The sequence below is a fragment of the Sprattus sprattus genome, assembly GCF_963457725.1.
Source record: "Sprattus sprattus genome assembly, chromosome: 2".
Classification (NCBI taxonomy): Eukaryota; Metazoa; Chordata; class Actinopteri; order Clupeiformes; family Clupeidae; genus Sprattus; species Sprattus sprattus.
In genome coordinates this window covers 17,080,185-17,093,628 of record NC_137921.1, presented here as the reverse complement: position 1 = coordinate 17,093,628, position 13,444 = coordinate 17,080,185, and the positions used below count along the sequence as shown (strand labels likewise).

The 13,444-nt window shown below is 44.4% G+C and overlaps 1 protein-coding gene across 1 annotated transcript in view; it reads left to right on the top strand.

The window, feature by feature from the left end:
- LOC308361315 (kinesin-like protein KIF13B) overlaps positions 1 to 13,444 on the top strand; it is a 30,805-nt gene that overhangs the window by 14,147 nt on the left and 3,214 nt on the right. Inside the window, exons 21-40 of the mRNA XM_080833612.1 lie at positions 252 to 401; positions 1,155 to 1,280; positions 1,974 to 2,150; positions 2,489 to 2,646; positions 3,001 to 3,133; positions 3,491 to 3,634; positions 3,749 to 3,778; positions 4,111 to 4,210; positions 4,708 to 4,834; positions 5,133 to 5,188; positions 5,448 to 5,566; positions 5,794 to 5,970; positions 6,784 to 6,876; positions 7,122 to 7,274; positions 7,675 to 7,752; positions 7,845 to 7,901; positions 8,174 to 8,270; positions 9,481 to 9,614; positions 12,938 to 13,000; positions 13,259 to 13,432. Coding sequence (XP_080689738.1) covers positions 252 to 401; positions 1,155 to 1,280; positions 1,974 to 2,150; positions 2,489 to 2,646; positions 3,001 to 3,133; positions 3,491 to 3,634; positions 3,749 to 3,778; positions 4,111 to 4,210; positions 4,708 to 4,834; positions 5,133 to 5,188; positions 5,448 to 5,566; positions 5,794 to 5,970; positions 6,784 to 6,876; positions 7,122 to 7,274; positions 7,675 to 7,752; positions 7,845 to 7,901; positions 8,174 to 8,270; positions 9,481 to 9,614; positions 12,938 to 13,000; positions 13,259 to 13,432 — 2,346 coding nt within the window. The remainder of the gene's footprint in view (positions 1 to 251; positions 402 to 1,154; positions 1,281 to 1,973; positions 2,151 to 2,488; positions 2,647 to 3,000; positions 3,134 to 3,490; positions 3,635 to 3,748; positions 3,779 to 4,110; positions 4,211 to 4,707; positions 4,835 to 5,132; positions 5,189 to 5,447; positions 5,567 to 5,793; positions 5,971 to 6,783; positions 6,877 to 7,121; positions 7,275 to 7,674; positions 7,753 to 7,844; positions 7,902 to 8,173; positions 8,271 to 9,480; positions 9,615 to 12,937; positions 13,001 to 13,258; positions 13,433 to 13,444) is intronic.

The window sequence follows — 13,444 nt, the reverse complement described above, 5'->3', positions numbered from 1 at the left end:
ATGCTACTAAGCCCAACCATGGGTAAATCTATTCTGAAAAGTACAATGTTCTCAATAAATTCATTATTGAATGTATTTAGCACATAACCTACTGTCCAAAGACGCCCCATATATAGATAAGTAAATGTTATCATATCACCTTTGATTACTAGTTAACCTTAATATACCGTTAATGGTGTGTATAGGTCAGTCCGCCTTTGAATTTACGTCACATTCACAGGCACATAAGCATGCATATCCTCTCCCCGCAGGTGATGCGTAGCTACTTCAAGCGGGCTGACCCATTCTTTGACGAGCAGGAGAACCACAGCCTTATTGGTGTAGCCAACGTCTTCCTCTCCTGCCTCTTCTTTGACGTCAAGCTGCAGTACGCAGTTCCCATCATCAACCAGAAGGGGGAGGTGTGTGCCCACTGTCAGCCGCGTCCTTGCTGCTCTGTTGAAGTGACCTTGTTGGGGGTGGTTTAGAGCATGCCCAGAGCTGTCTGTAACATTAGTAGACATTAGATGAGTCTGTCATTGGAAAACAGCATCACAGTTCAGTATCTTAGTTGGTTGTTTTGATTGACATGCATTCAGCAGAGTCAGGACTTCTCTTACAGTGTTTTCAGTCGATAATCATAATAAGTCATAATATTGTTGTTGTGCTGGAGAAAATACCAGTCTCACTTTGCAAACCTTTGGCTTAACAGTAACGTTTAGCTTTGTGGCATTGCCATTAGATTGTTTTACAATAAGCTTCCATATTACTTGTCACAACCAAGGCTCCAAGGGCAGATATGAGGCTATTTTACAAGGATGTACTGACTCTGTGCTGTTTTACAAGGTCAGATTTGTCTGGAAGGTAGTCATGTTGACAGGATTTTATGTTTTATCAGACATTTTAGTATGTCTGTATCTTAGTTGCTCCCTAGCAAGGGAGAATAATGTAGTGTATAATGTGTTGTAGTGTTTGAATTTGAAAAAGAGTTTGAACAGAGCCTGAACTCAAGGATAAACTGAAGGTTTGTGTGTGTGTCTGTGTGTGTCTGTCTGTCTGTCTGTGTGTGTGTCTGTGTGTGTGTGTGTCTGTCTGTCTGTGTGTGTGTGTCTGTCTGTGTGTGTGTGTGTGTGTGTGTTTGTGTGTGTCTGTGTGTGTGTGTGTGTGTGTGCCAGGTGGCGGGGCGTCTGCAGGTGGAGGTGGAGCGTGTGAGCGGGGATCTGGATGAGAGCGAGATGGGGCCAGAGGAGCCCGACAGAAGCCCCGCAGGGGAGGGGCAGGAGAGACAGCTGGTCTGCACGGTGAGACAACAGGGGTCACGGGGGTCAGGGGACGGGACACATCCTCATGATGCTACGGATATTTGATAGCTCCTCTGTTGCCACACACCGTCTATACCTGAGCCTGACAACTTTTTTTCAAAGCGGACATCTGTACACCGACAGCTTTATTCAGCGTCTAAACACAAATGTAACTGTCGGTGTGCCGATGTCGGCCGAATTTCAGCCGACAGCCCCGTACCATTCGCCCGACAGCCCATCGGGAGTCCCCGACATCTTCAAAGTGCGTGTAAACGCGACCCGACATCTGTAAGGCATGTTACAGACAGTGTTGCTAGGCAACATCGCTATCAACAGAGGCAAACTGAGAAACTTCCTGCGGTGTGTGTAAATGCGCCCCGACATCTACGTGCAGATGTCGCGAAGATGACGCCGACATCGCGAAAACCTGTGTGTAAATTGGGCCTTAGAGTAGGCAGGTCATACCACAAAATAGTTCTTAAAGTACAGTTTGTGTCCATCTTCAATTTTAACATCATTATTTGTAGTTAGTACTGTAGCTACATTAACTGAATGACAAATATTCCATTGCCTGCAATAATTATCTTTATTGGTAGTATTTTGTCACAAATATGGTTAAAGTTAACTATGACTATTACTATAGCAGTAGCTGACTTTGTTGACTTCATCATGATTCTCATACCCCTTTCTCAGGTAAGGGTTGTGCAGGCCACCGGACTGCCTCAGCACCTGTCTAACTTCGTCTTCTGCCAGTACCACTTCTGGGAGCAGGAGGATCCCGTGTTCATCCCCCCAGAGGTGGATCCCTCCACCCCGCACACCCCCAGCAGCAAGGAGCCCCAGTGCTTGGTGGTGTTCGACAACAGCAAGGTCAGAGCAACAACGCTGCAGGGGTTGAGTGTGTAGTGGGGATATATCTCTTAACAAATGGTTTGTGTCTGTGTGTCTAGTCTCTGTAATGGCAAGTGTGTGTGTGTGTGTGTGTGTGTGTGTGTGTGTGTGTGTGTGTGTGTGTGTGTGATGGTGTGTGATTGGATTGTGATGGTGTGATTAATTTGATGTGTTTTGTGTGAATGTGTATAGCTGTCTTTGTGTTAATTTGTGACATTTGTGTGTGTGTCTGTGTGTGTGTGTGTGTGTGTGTGTGTGTGTGTGTCTGTGTGTGTGTGTGTGTGTGTCTGTGTATGATATGTGTATGGGGTCCTCAGGAACTTGCGGTTGCAGTGACTGAGGACTTTGTGGAGTTCCTGTCAGAGGGGGCGGTGGCCATCGAGGTGTACGGCCACAAGCTGGCCCACCCCCGCAGGAACCTGGCACTCTGGGATCTGGGAGTCATCCAAGCCAAAACACGCTCACTGCGGGAGAGGTGCGCACTCACACGTGTACACACACCCACACACACACACGCGCAAACACACAAAAGCACACATACACACACACGTACACACACAGACACATAAACACACAAGCTCACATATGCTCATGCTTTAACCAGGTCAAAACACATGCTCATAGGCAGGGGTATTTTAATATAGCACATTCACACATATACAGGCCACATTTTGCTTCCCTATGAAGATGAATGCAAAATCACATACAACTCTCTCTCCTTGTCCCTGTTTCTCTTATACATACACATGCATACAGAAAATGCAGATACACACGCACACACACCTCATTTCTACTGGTTGTATGAAGTCATATGTGTGTATGTGCTCAGGTGGAGTGAGGTGGTGCGCAGGCTGGAGCTGTGGGTCCAGGTGCTGGAGCTGAACGAGGGTGGGGAGTTCACCCCCGTGGAGGTGGTGTCCGCCAAAGACGTCCGCACTGGGGGCATCTTCCAGCTCCGACAGGTACCAACGATCTCTACTCACTCTGGATCAGTCTGATTTCTTTACTCAGGCAGAGAGTCTGTTACTGGTCCATAATCCAGTTTATGTTCAGTGTTTGGCACCTGTGAAAGGTTTTAATAGGTGTAAAGATGTCTTGATCACATCTATAAGAGGGTTTTCTCACAGGAGTTATCTAGAGTGACATTAAGGAACATTCCTGACATTCAAAATAACACTGTTGTGTGTAGATCACATTGTGAAGATGGCTGTTGATGTTCAGTGTGAACTTTCTCCAGGCTGTTATCTAAGCCACACACAGGGATTGTAGAGCACCTCAGACTGACTGTGTGAACGTACTTTTTATGTCTGTGCTGCCAGGGTCAGTCTCGGCGTATCCAGGTGGAAGTGCGTTCTGTGCAGGATTCTGGAACGCTGCCCCTCATAGCTGAGAACATCTTGTCTGTCGCCGTGGGTAATGTCGTGGTGCGTCAGACCCGCCCCGCCAAAGGCGGCGAATCACAGGTGACATGGCGACGTTGCTTCTTCTGTCTGACCAATCGTGTTCATTTCAAAACCTCTAAGGTCATATTCTTAATCTGCGTTTATACTGACTTCATGTCCTCCTTGTCCTTCCAGCAGGGAGGGGAGGAGATGGACAGCTACCAGGTAATGTGAAGAAGAACAGTCCTTCATATTGAGAATGCATCCCCAGAGAAGCTCTGAAGTAAATGTTCATTCTGATTCAATGCTAATCAGAGCTCTGCCACAGCCAGTAGCTCATGATCACTCCTCAAACACAGAATCTTTTCATGCTTTTCATGATTTCATACATTATAAATGTATTCATTCATTCATTCATTCATTCATTTAGTCATTCATTCATTCATTCATCACACTTAGTCATGCTTTAATTGATTCATTTCATTTGAATTACTGGTGACCTTTCAATGAAGTTGTCTACTCCATACTGCTATTTTTTTGTTTGTTTGTTTGTTTAGGAGGGGGATCTGGAGAGGCTGAGAGCCCACTGGCTGGCTGCTCTGACCCAGCGCCAGGAGTATCTGGACCAGCACCTGCAGAAGCTGGTGGGCAAAGCAGGTGAGAAGGCAGGGGATGGCAGTGTGGGCACGGGCATGTAGGCAGAGGAGGGAGAGCGGGCACCTGCTTGGCATTCGTGATCAAAATTCCACCCCACCCACCCTCCATGCCGGTTAAACAGAACAGAATAGAAATATCAGTCTTGTCTAACCAGCATCTCATCTCACATTTCAACAGCCTAAAGCAATGTGTGCGTGTATGGCCTGAAAAATAAATTGTCATGCAGACGGAGCCTGGAGCAGAATTGCCTCAGGAAGTCTGTGCTTGAGTCTGAGTCTGCAATGTGGATATAATCAACTATGGATTGGATCCGTATGGGGCTGAATTAATTTGTCTGCTTGTCAATCCATACTTCACTTTTCTGCCTGTCTACTGAATTATCTCTTTATTCTTTTTCACATTCCCTGTTTTTCATTTGCCCCATGTCTCCCCCTTTCCCTCCTCTCCCCTCCATCCCTCTCTCTCTGTCTTTCCCTCTCTTTCCCTCTCTATTATAGATAAATCGGAGGATGATGTGGAACGGGAGGCTCAGCTGCTGGAGTGTCGTCTGACCCTGACCGAAGAGCGAAATGCTGTCCTAGTGCCCTCAGCTGGCAGTGGCATCCCTGGAGCTCCTGCTGAGTGGTGTGTGTGTGTGTGTGTGTGTGTGTGTGTGTGTGTGTGTGTGTGTGTGTATTTTGCATGCATCATAGCAACAGTGCATCATGTCAACAGTGGTAATGATTGTGAATGCAGGATGGATGTGGATTGATTATGGATTGATGTGGGTGGATTATGCCAGCACTAATGACAGTTTTGATTATTTAATGTTGATTGCAATAAGGTTATAAGGTCATTGTTAAGTGGCTGTTATTGATGGTGAACACTGTGACGCTGATGATTTATTCTCATCCTAATCTCTGATTGGTTGTTGTCTGTGCAGGAGCCCTCCTCCTGGAATGGAAACGCATATCCCCGTCCTCTTCCTGGATTTGAGTGGTATGTCATCACAGTGTGACTAGCCAAGTTTCATGCTGTGTTAGTCTTCAGAGTGTGACTCAGCCAGGCTTTGTATAAGATGACATGAATGATGCCATCAGAGGCCTGATGTAGCAAAACACTATCGATCTTATTGTTCAGAAAAACTGCTGCCTGGCAAGGACCGTTACATCATTGTAACCCTTCCCATCTCCTCTCCCTCTGCCCTCTTTTCCTTTCCTCCTCACTCCCTCTGTCTTCTGTCGTTCCTCTCTGGCAGCGGATGACTTCTATGACCACCTGACTCCATCTCTGGCTGGAGGCCTAGATGCCTCATTGAGCGAGGAAGATGAGGATGAGTTCTTCGACCTTCAGATCGTTAAACACCACGATGTAGAGGTGACTGCTTCCTAGAGACAAGAATCAGTGTGGGGTCTGAGAGGCATATGCCGGAAGAAAAAAGGGCCCCTCATAAACTAAAATACCTATTACTCAATACTCAATTAACAATATTGACCCTTTTTACCAGTCCATGATAGAGGATTTTTGTACTGTATAAACCTATGTTTCTACAACTGCATGTCTGTCTGTATGTGACCCTCCTTGTGACCTCTGGGTGACCCCAGGTTAGGGCGGAGGCCTCGTGGGACCCGACGGTGCACGATTGCAGGGAGCTGAGCCGCGGTGGCGGGCAAGGCCTGAGGGTGTACCTGACGGTCCGGGTGGCGGTTCTGCTGAGTCACCCAGCTGAAATGCAGCTAGTGCTGCGCAAACGGATCTGTGTCAGTCTCACTGGAAAACAGGTACAAACACACAGACACACACACAAACACACATGCACACGCTCACATACGCATGCATATACACACGCTCCTCCACGTCCCCAAAACCAAGCTCCGCACCATGAGAGACCGGGCCTTTTGCTCGGCAGCGCCACACTTATGGAACAGCCTCTCTGACCACCTAAAGGCAACGCAGACACTGGACTCCTTTAAAGCTGGACTTAAAACATTTGTATTCAGGAAGGAATTTCTGGCCTTGTGTTAAGTCTTTTCTGTTATGCTTATGTTAACAATTTTTTATTTTATTGTATTATTATAGTTAGTTTCTAATATGTAGGCACTTTGAGATTCCTGTGAATGAAAAGTGCGTTAAAAATAAAATTAATTATTATTGTTATTATAAACAGACATATAAATAGAAAATCCCACATTTCTCAACTGTGACTACGTATCCACATCACATCAGTCTCAACACGTGGCAGTGTGTGTGTGTGTTCACTGTGAGAATTGGACTTATCTGTGTTCACACATCTCTCTCTCTCTCTCTCTCACTCACACACACACACACACACACACACACACACACACACACACACACACATTCACATGCTGACACACACTTGCATTCTCACTTTTGGCCTGGTACTACACAAACATGTCTGTGACAATCTCACAGGATGACAGGTGTGAGGTCACACGCACATAAACAAACAAACATCCACACACGCTGCTCACAAAACACACCCTTTATGTAATACAGAGTGTTAAATTGCATTATGTTTTTTCATGTGTGTGTGTGTGTGTGTGTGTGTGTGTGTGTGTGTGTGGCTGCAGGGTTTTGCTCAGAGCTTCCTGAAAAAGATGTCTCAGCGCAGCACCATTCCAGGGAGTGGCATCACCTTTGAAATCGTCTCCAATGTCCCAGGGGTAAGAGACCCACACAGGTGGAAGGACCTCACTTACACCTACAGGAGCCTATGCTGCATCACACACATACATACACATATATACACATACACACACACACACACACACACACACACACACACACACACAGGTACATAGAAACACAAATGCAGTTGATGTTATTCATGAAAAGGTGTGTGTGTGTGTGTGTGTGTGTGTGTGTGTGTGTGTGTGTTGTGTTTGTTGTGTGTGTTTCTTTTGTTCAGGACAGTCAGGGTCCAGAGGACAGGGAGATGCTGGTCCGTATGGCTGCCAGTGCTGACAACCCTGAGTCCTCCGACAGCGAGGCAGCCATCGAGAAGTACCTGCGCAGTGTGCTCGCTGTGGAGAACATCCTGACCTTGGACCGCCTAAGACAGGTCAGAGAGCAAAGGTCATACATCAAGGCCTGAAAAGATAGTGTTGCTTTGGATGTGTTTTTTTTCCGGTGTGCTCATTTTGTGTTTCAGAATGAGTGTAGGATGTCACAACACATAGCCCCAAAGCTTCAATGATACTATTGCTATATTTGACTGACTGTGTATTCTCTCTGACTCTCTCTATCTCTCTCTCTCTCTGTCTATTTTCCTCCCTCTCTCTCTCTCTTTCTCTTTCTCTCTCTGTCTATCTTACTCCCACCTCTCTCTCTTGTGCACTCACGCATGACACATGCACGCTGTATCTCTTGCTGTCTGTGAATGGGTCTCTGTTTCTTTGTGTTTGTGTGTGTGTGTGTGTGTGTGTGTGTGTGTGTGTGTGTGTGTGTATGTGTGCCTGCAGGAAGTTGCTGTGAAGGAGCACCTGGCCGCCAAAGGGAAGATCAGAAGACGATGTCTCAGTTCTCCCAGCGTTCACAGAGTGAGTCGACGATCCCCTCCACCTGCCCCATCTCCTTGACACAGCTTCACCTTCCTCACTGCTAACTCTTCCTCCTCTCCCTCCCCTCACAGCTCTCAGGGAGCCGTCAGGATCTCTCCTCCTTCAACCACGACCCACACATTATCAAAGTGAGACTCCAACAAGCTTAGTTTCAGGTGTACCTGCAGTCCCCCCACGATTGTTTGATTTTGATTTAACATCCCCACCTTTGACATTACGATATTTAATATTTTACATTACAATATTTATTTTCACTGGAAGATGAACCATTGGTGCTAACGTCAAGCTATTGAAACACTGAGGGGACAAAAAATGATCTCTCTTAAGTTTAAATTTTCTCTCAGGTTTGATTTTATTTCTCTCTCTCTCTCGCTCTTTTCTTTTTTCTGATCTTTCCCAGAATCCCTTGGATGACATGTCTGCATTGCCGCCCGCTCCCCTCAGAAGCCCCTCTTCCCCAAACACAAGCCTCCAAATCAGCTCTGGGCCTGACTCGGGTAACCAAAAAACCCCACCACCCTCTCCTTCCTCTCCCTAAACCCCCACACCCTCCTTCCTCTTCCCCTCTGTGTTGATTATTCTAAAATGGCTGCCATTACAGCAGGACTGAATTTATGTAGATATCGATACAGTTAGATCAAAGAGATGGTATGCAACAATTTAGCAAAAGAGCATGTTTTTATAAGCAACTAGTACTGGTATCATCTTCAAATTGGTTTTCATGGTATATGGTCATGTGAAGGACAGTAAAGCACACCTGTTGTTCCAACTAGCTGCGACAGTGTGTCGTGTTTTTAAAAATCCACAGGGGGAAAATGTACACATGAAAACAAATGATGTGGCACATCTACAAATAGCCATCATCCAAATAAAAACCTTGACATTGTACATTTTGATGAATGCATGGATTTGTGTGGAACATGTTCATCTGCATGGTGTGTTTTAGTTCTTGTTGACTCTGTGAGTTACATGGTGGTGGTATTTTAAAATGCTGATAGGCATCACATTACTCTCATGGAAAAGTACTACTATTACCCTCATCACATACTGCCTTCTTTCTAGTATTTTCTGCGAATTCTTCTATGCTTTGACTCGCACATCTGTCCGGCATGACCTGGCTACATTTTGGGGCAATATGTGTTTTTCCCTTAGGCAAAAAGCAACAGTTCTTTTGTTGTTCAGATGAGGGCATCTCTTACGGTCATTTTTTTGGCTTGTTTACAAATGAGACATTTTTATGAAAAGGATTTAGTAATGTAATGTCTCCTTATGTTGTTAAACAGAAAATTGTAAATGTTCAGCTTTCCTAAATCATGGATTTAGTGTCTTCAAATTGGAAAATTGGAATTACTACTAATGTAAAAAGTATTCATGAGTCCAACAACAGCTTGCCCAATGATCTCCACCCAACTGTCTTTGTCCATAGAAGTCACCGCCCATACTCTCCCTTTGTTCTGTGCAGTTGTCATGACAATGCTTGCATCTGGTGTTGGGTGGCTTGTCAACATGACACTTGTCTCTCTGCCCCCCCCTCATTTCCCCTCCCCCTCTTCCTCTTCTTTTTTGCCCTCCATTTCATGACTTTTCTCTTTCCCCAATGGAAACTTCCTCTGCTCCTCCTGCCTCTGGTTATGGTCTTGGCCCTTCTTTCACGCCTCCTCCTCCTCCTCCCCCTTCCCCTCCTTTTCCAACCCCCGTCCCATGCAGGTTTCTCAGGCATGGCTGCCTCTTATCTCTCCCCAGTCAAAGCCCTGGTGCCCCCCGTGCCCAAGATGCTGAAGTCCCTATTCCCCCGCCGAGACGAGAAGAGAGACCTGCGCCCTGCCTCTCTCTCCCAGCAGGTAGGCACCTACCATAAGCCCTGAGGGACCCACTGCAAGCAATAGGCTTAAAATATGATCAAGTGGGATAATGGCTAATTATAAAACAATTGGGTTCTAGCGCGTAATTTAGTTGTTTCTGATTGGACGAGAGACGTTCCATGCTATAGGTTATTCGTCAACATACCTACAGTTACGGGACTTTTCACAGCTAAAAATAAGTCACTCCCCCATGAAACATTCGCATTGATGATAACCGTTAATTCAAAGTTTTTAAAATTCCAAACCAAGACGTTGACAATGGAACTATTTTTTGTTGCGGAGAAACAATGACGAAATAAACCATTTTTAATCAATAACTTCGGGTTGAAATGTTAATTTGTTGACGGTAGAATTGTTTTATAAAAGCAATATAGCACTCGTGGGAGTGGGGTAGGTAAGGGATAATCCCACGGGTGTTGTTGCCTATGCCACTCGGCCTGCGGCCTCGATAGCTACGGCCGTACACCACCCGTGGGATTATCCCTTACCTACCCCACTCCCACTCGTGCTATATTGCTTAAATATACTACTGAAGTGAAGAAGTGCATAACACATTAATGTATTCCACATGACATACAGAACCTTCATACATGACTAATACGTTCCGGATTACATACTTTCTTTAAACTAACTAATGATAAACGATGATCTGCATACTGTGGTCCATAAGGAAGTGAGTGTCAGATATTCATCATTCAGAGGGAGAATGTAGTAGATACTAGTTAATGTGGTTCATGTATGCTATGTGTAAACCTGGTCCACAGGGGTTGTGACACATACATAACAGATAGTGTAGTTCATAGTAAGGGGTGTTCACAACTATTAAAGTAATGCACAGAGTCTGAATGGTCTTAATGCTGCGTATCACCTTGTATATGAGTTTGAGTGGCCTGTGAGTAGGGATGAGAACCTTTACGATTTTAACGATTCCGGTTCCTTATCGATTCCTGCTTATCGATTCCATTCCTTATCGATTCTCTTATCGATTCTTAATGGGTAAGGGGTGAAAAAAGAGCACAAACGGGTTTTTTTTTTTTTACATTAATGTTCTTTTATATAAATTTCTAGAATGCTGCACACACCATAAACAGAATGTTTACATAAATAACCAAAAACTTTTATTAAAAAACAGACATTCTTGCCACTAAATATAAACCAACAATATTGAAATGCATATGTGGTGAGAGTGTCAACTCTAAAGCTAAACATTGGCATTGAAGAGCACTGTTGATTGCTATTTCACTCATTCACTCATCTATACTGTAGATGAGTGTATGAGTGAATGAGTGAAATGGCAAAAAAAACCCTATACAACCCTTCCTCTGCTACCTACTGATCTTTCTTTTCCAGAGCAGATATACCTCAGGAAATGTCTCATAATTGTTGGAACATTACAATGCATCCAGGTTTAGTTTAGGTTAGTCCAATCTAAACCCCTCCCTCATTGCACTCTTGAGATAAACTAAATCTGGCAATAAAATGGCACTAACAAAATCGTTGAATTTTCTGATCTGACATGAAGCCCTTGTTATTGAGTAAAGGACTGTATATTTTCTTGTAGGTTGCTTAGTTGTATGGCTAATCGCGAACTATATGCTTAACGCTTCTAATAGTAATGTAGAACCCACTACAAACACAATAACGTACTGAAACATACTTACTTGTATCATGCACACAATGCCTCACATACGTATTTGAACACAGATGATTCGCAAACTAGGCACTCAGTACATTTAAAACTATTGATGCAACTGAATTGGCTATGAGAAACTTATCCATATCTAGGGAGCTGCACGCGTTGCTAGGCAACGCCATTATTAACAGTCTTTTGCGCTACATCCCTGATCCCTGACTTACCAAGGTAAACTCCTCAAAATATTTGATCATAACGGTGTTACTCGTGTGTTATCAGCAAACTTTCTAGAACCAACAGAGTGGAGGCAAGCACTGCCTCTGCCTCAAGCCAACGGCTGAAAATAGAAGATTCTACAGCTAAGCTAGCCTAAGTTATATGACAATGTCCAACATCGCCCATTCTGTTAAGCAATTAAATGCTAAGTATGGTTAACACGACAACGCAAAAGTTTGCTGATAACACACGAGTAACACCTGTTATGATACAACATTTTGAGGAGTTTACCTCGGTAAGTTAGGGATGAAGCGCCGTCGTTAGTTGAGCTGCTGCAGGCATCAAAAACATGACAATCTTGTAATTTAATACCATGTTGTGTGCTCAAGTGCTTATTCATAGTAGATGTACCTCCTCCCTTTGACGAAATACATGTTTTACAGACGTTACAAGTGACCATGTTTGCATTTGTTCGAGTGAAATAAACCCACACTTTAGATCGCTTCTGTCTAGTTGCCATTTCTGCTGCGGTCTGATTTTTTAAAGGAAGAGTTCGCGCATGCGCAAACGGCACAGAGGTCCGTTTACAGACCCGGTTATGAATTTGGCTAACGATTCCAAAGATTCGGCTCATTAGGAACCGGTTCTAAACAAGAACCGGGTTTCGGTTCCCATCCCTACCTGTGAGTTAATGAGTTATGAGTGTGTGCGTCTGTGTGTGTATGTGTGCTCGTGTGAATGTGTGAATGTTGTTGTAATCAGTGTGTGGGATATGTGTTGCATGTGTAGGTATTTTTTTTAAGCGTGTGTAACAGGGTCATGAGGACACTGGTGGTTTTGTTGCAGGTGGAGTCTGCTAGGCCAGGGCTGAGAGACCCTGAGGAAGCTGGAGTAGTTGTGTTTGACCTCTTTACTGGGAGGCCTGTAGGTGTAACACACCAAATGGATCATGTATGTACTTCTAAGGGCACTCCAGACTCAGAAAGTGTTGTGGTCTAACCAGGCTCTGCACTGGGCTCTCTCAGCTTTGCTGTTTGATAAATAAGGCAGAAAATGCTGAAGATGACCATTTCTTTCTGAGTGTGGAGCTGTACAGCCATGAAATTGTATAATGGAATCAGTCATGCGGCACATGCATCTTGGGATCTATAATGTGATCGTGACTCTGGTCTGATCTTAAACTTTCCTACTGAAGTTTAAGTTTCCCACTGAATAATGAACAGCTCGAACAACATGTGATTTTGCCCGTTGATTTTCTGTAGTTGTTTTTGAAATTCAGCCTAAGGCATTTATTCTGAAGGGTCGGAGAAATGAAGGATGATTCATGGGAGATCACTGCCCGTCATATCCAATCATATCAAATTATCAAAGTGGCACAAACGGCTGATTCCTCTAAATTTTCTATTTCATCTTGGAATTGAAACGCTATATTTCGTCTGTTTTCTCTCTAAAGAATGTGCCACGCATTATAGTGCAGTCGGCAAGCCTTGAGGAGGACCTTGGTACTGCTAAACTAGTAAGTCTGTCTCATGTTGCTTACAATATGATTTGTGTGTGCGTTCCTCTTTTATTTCTTATAATCTGTATACTCAACTCTGATAGTTCCCCGCTCTTTAAAAAAAAGAATTATAATGCAGATTTATAAATTATGACTATTAGTTGTACAGCTAACTGTCTTTTAGGACATCTTTGTTTTTAATCCTTTTTAATTAAATGTATTGAGTGCAATAGGATATAGCACCTTGTAGCTCCAGTGTGACCTCCTTATTTGTAGGTACCACTGACTCCAGGGGAGGAGGAAATCTCAGAGGATCACTCCGAGCCTCCGAATGAAGCCCCCAGTGTTCCGGTCTGCTCCTTCCCACAGATGGATGATGTCGCAGTTAGCTCACTCGACAGGGAGTCTGGCATCTCAGAGGCAGCTGTCACTGACATCTCTATGACAACGGTATGTCACTCA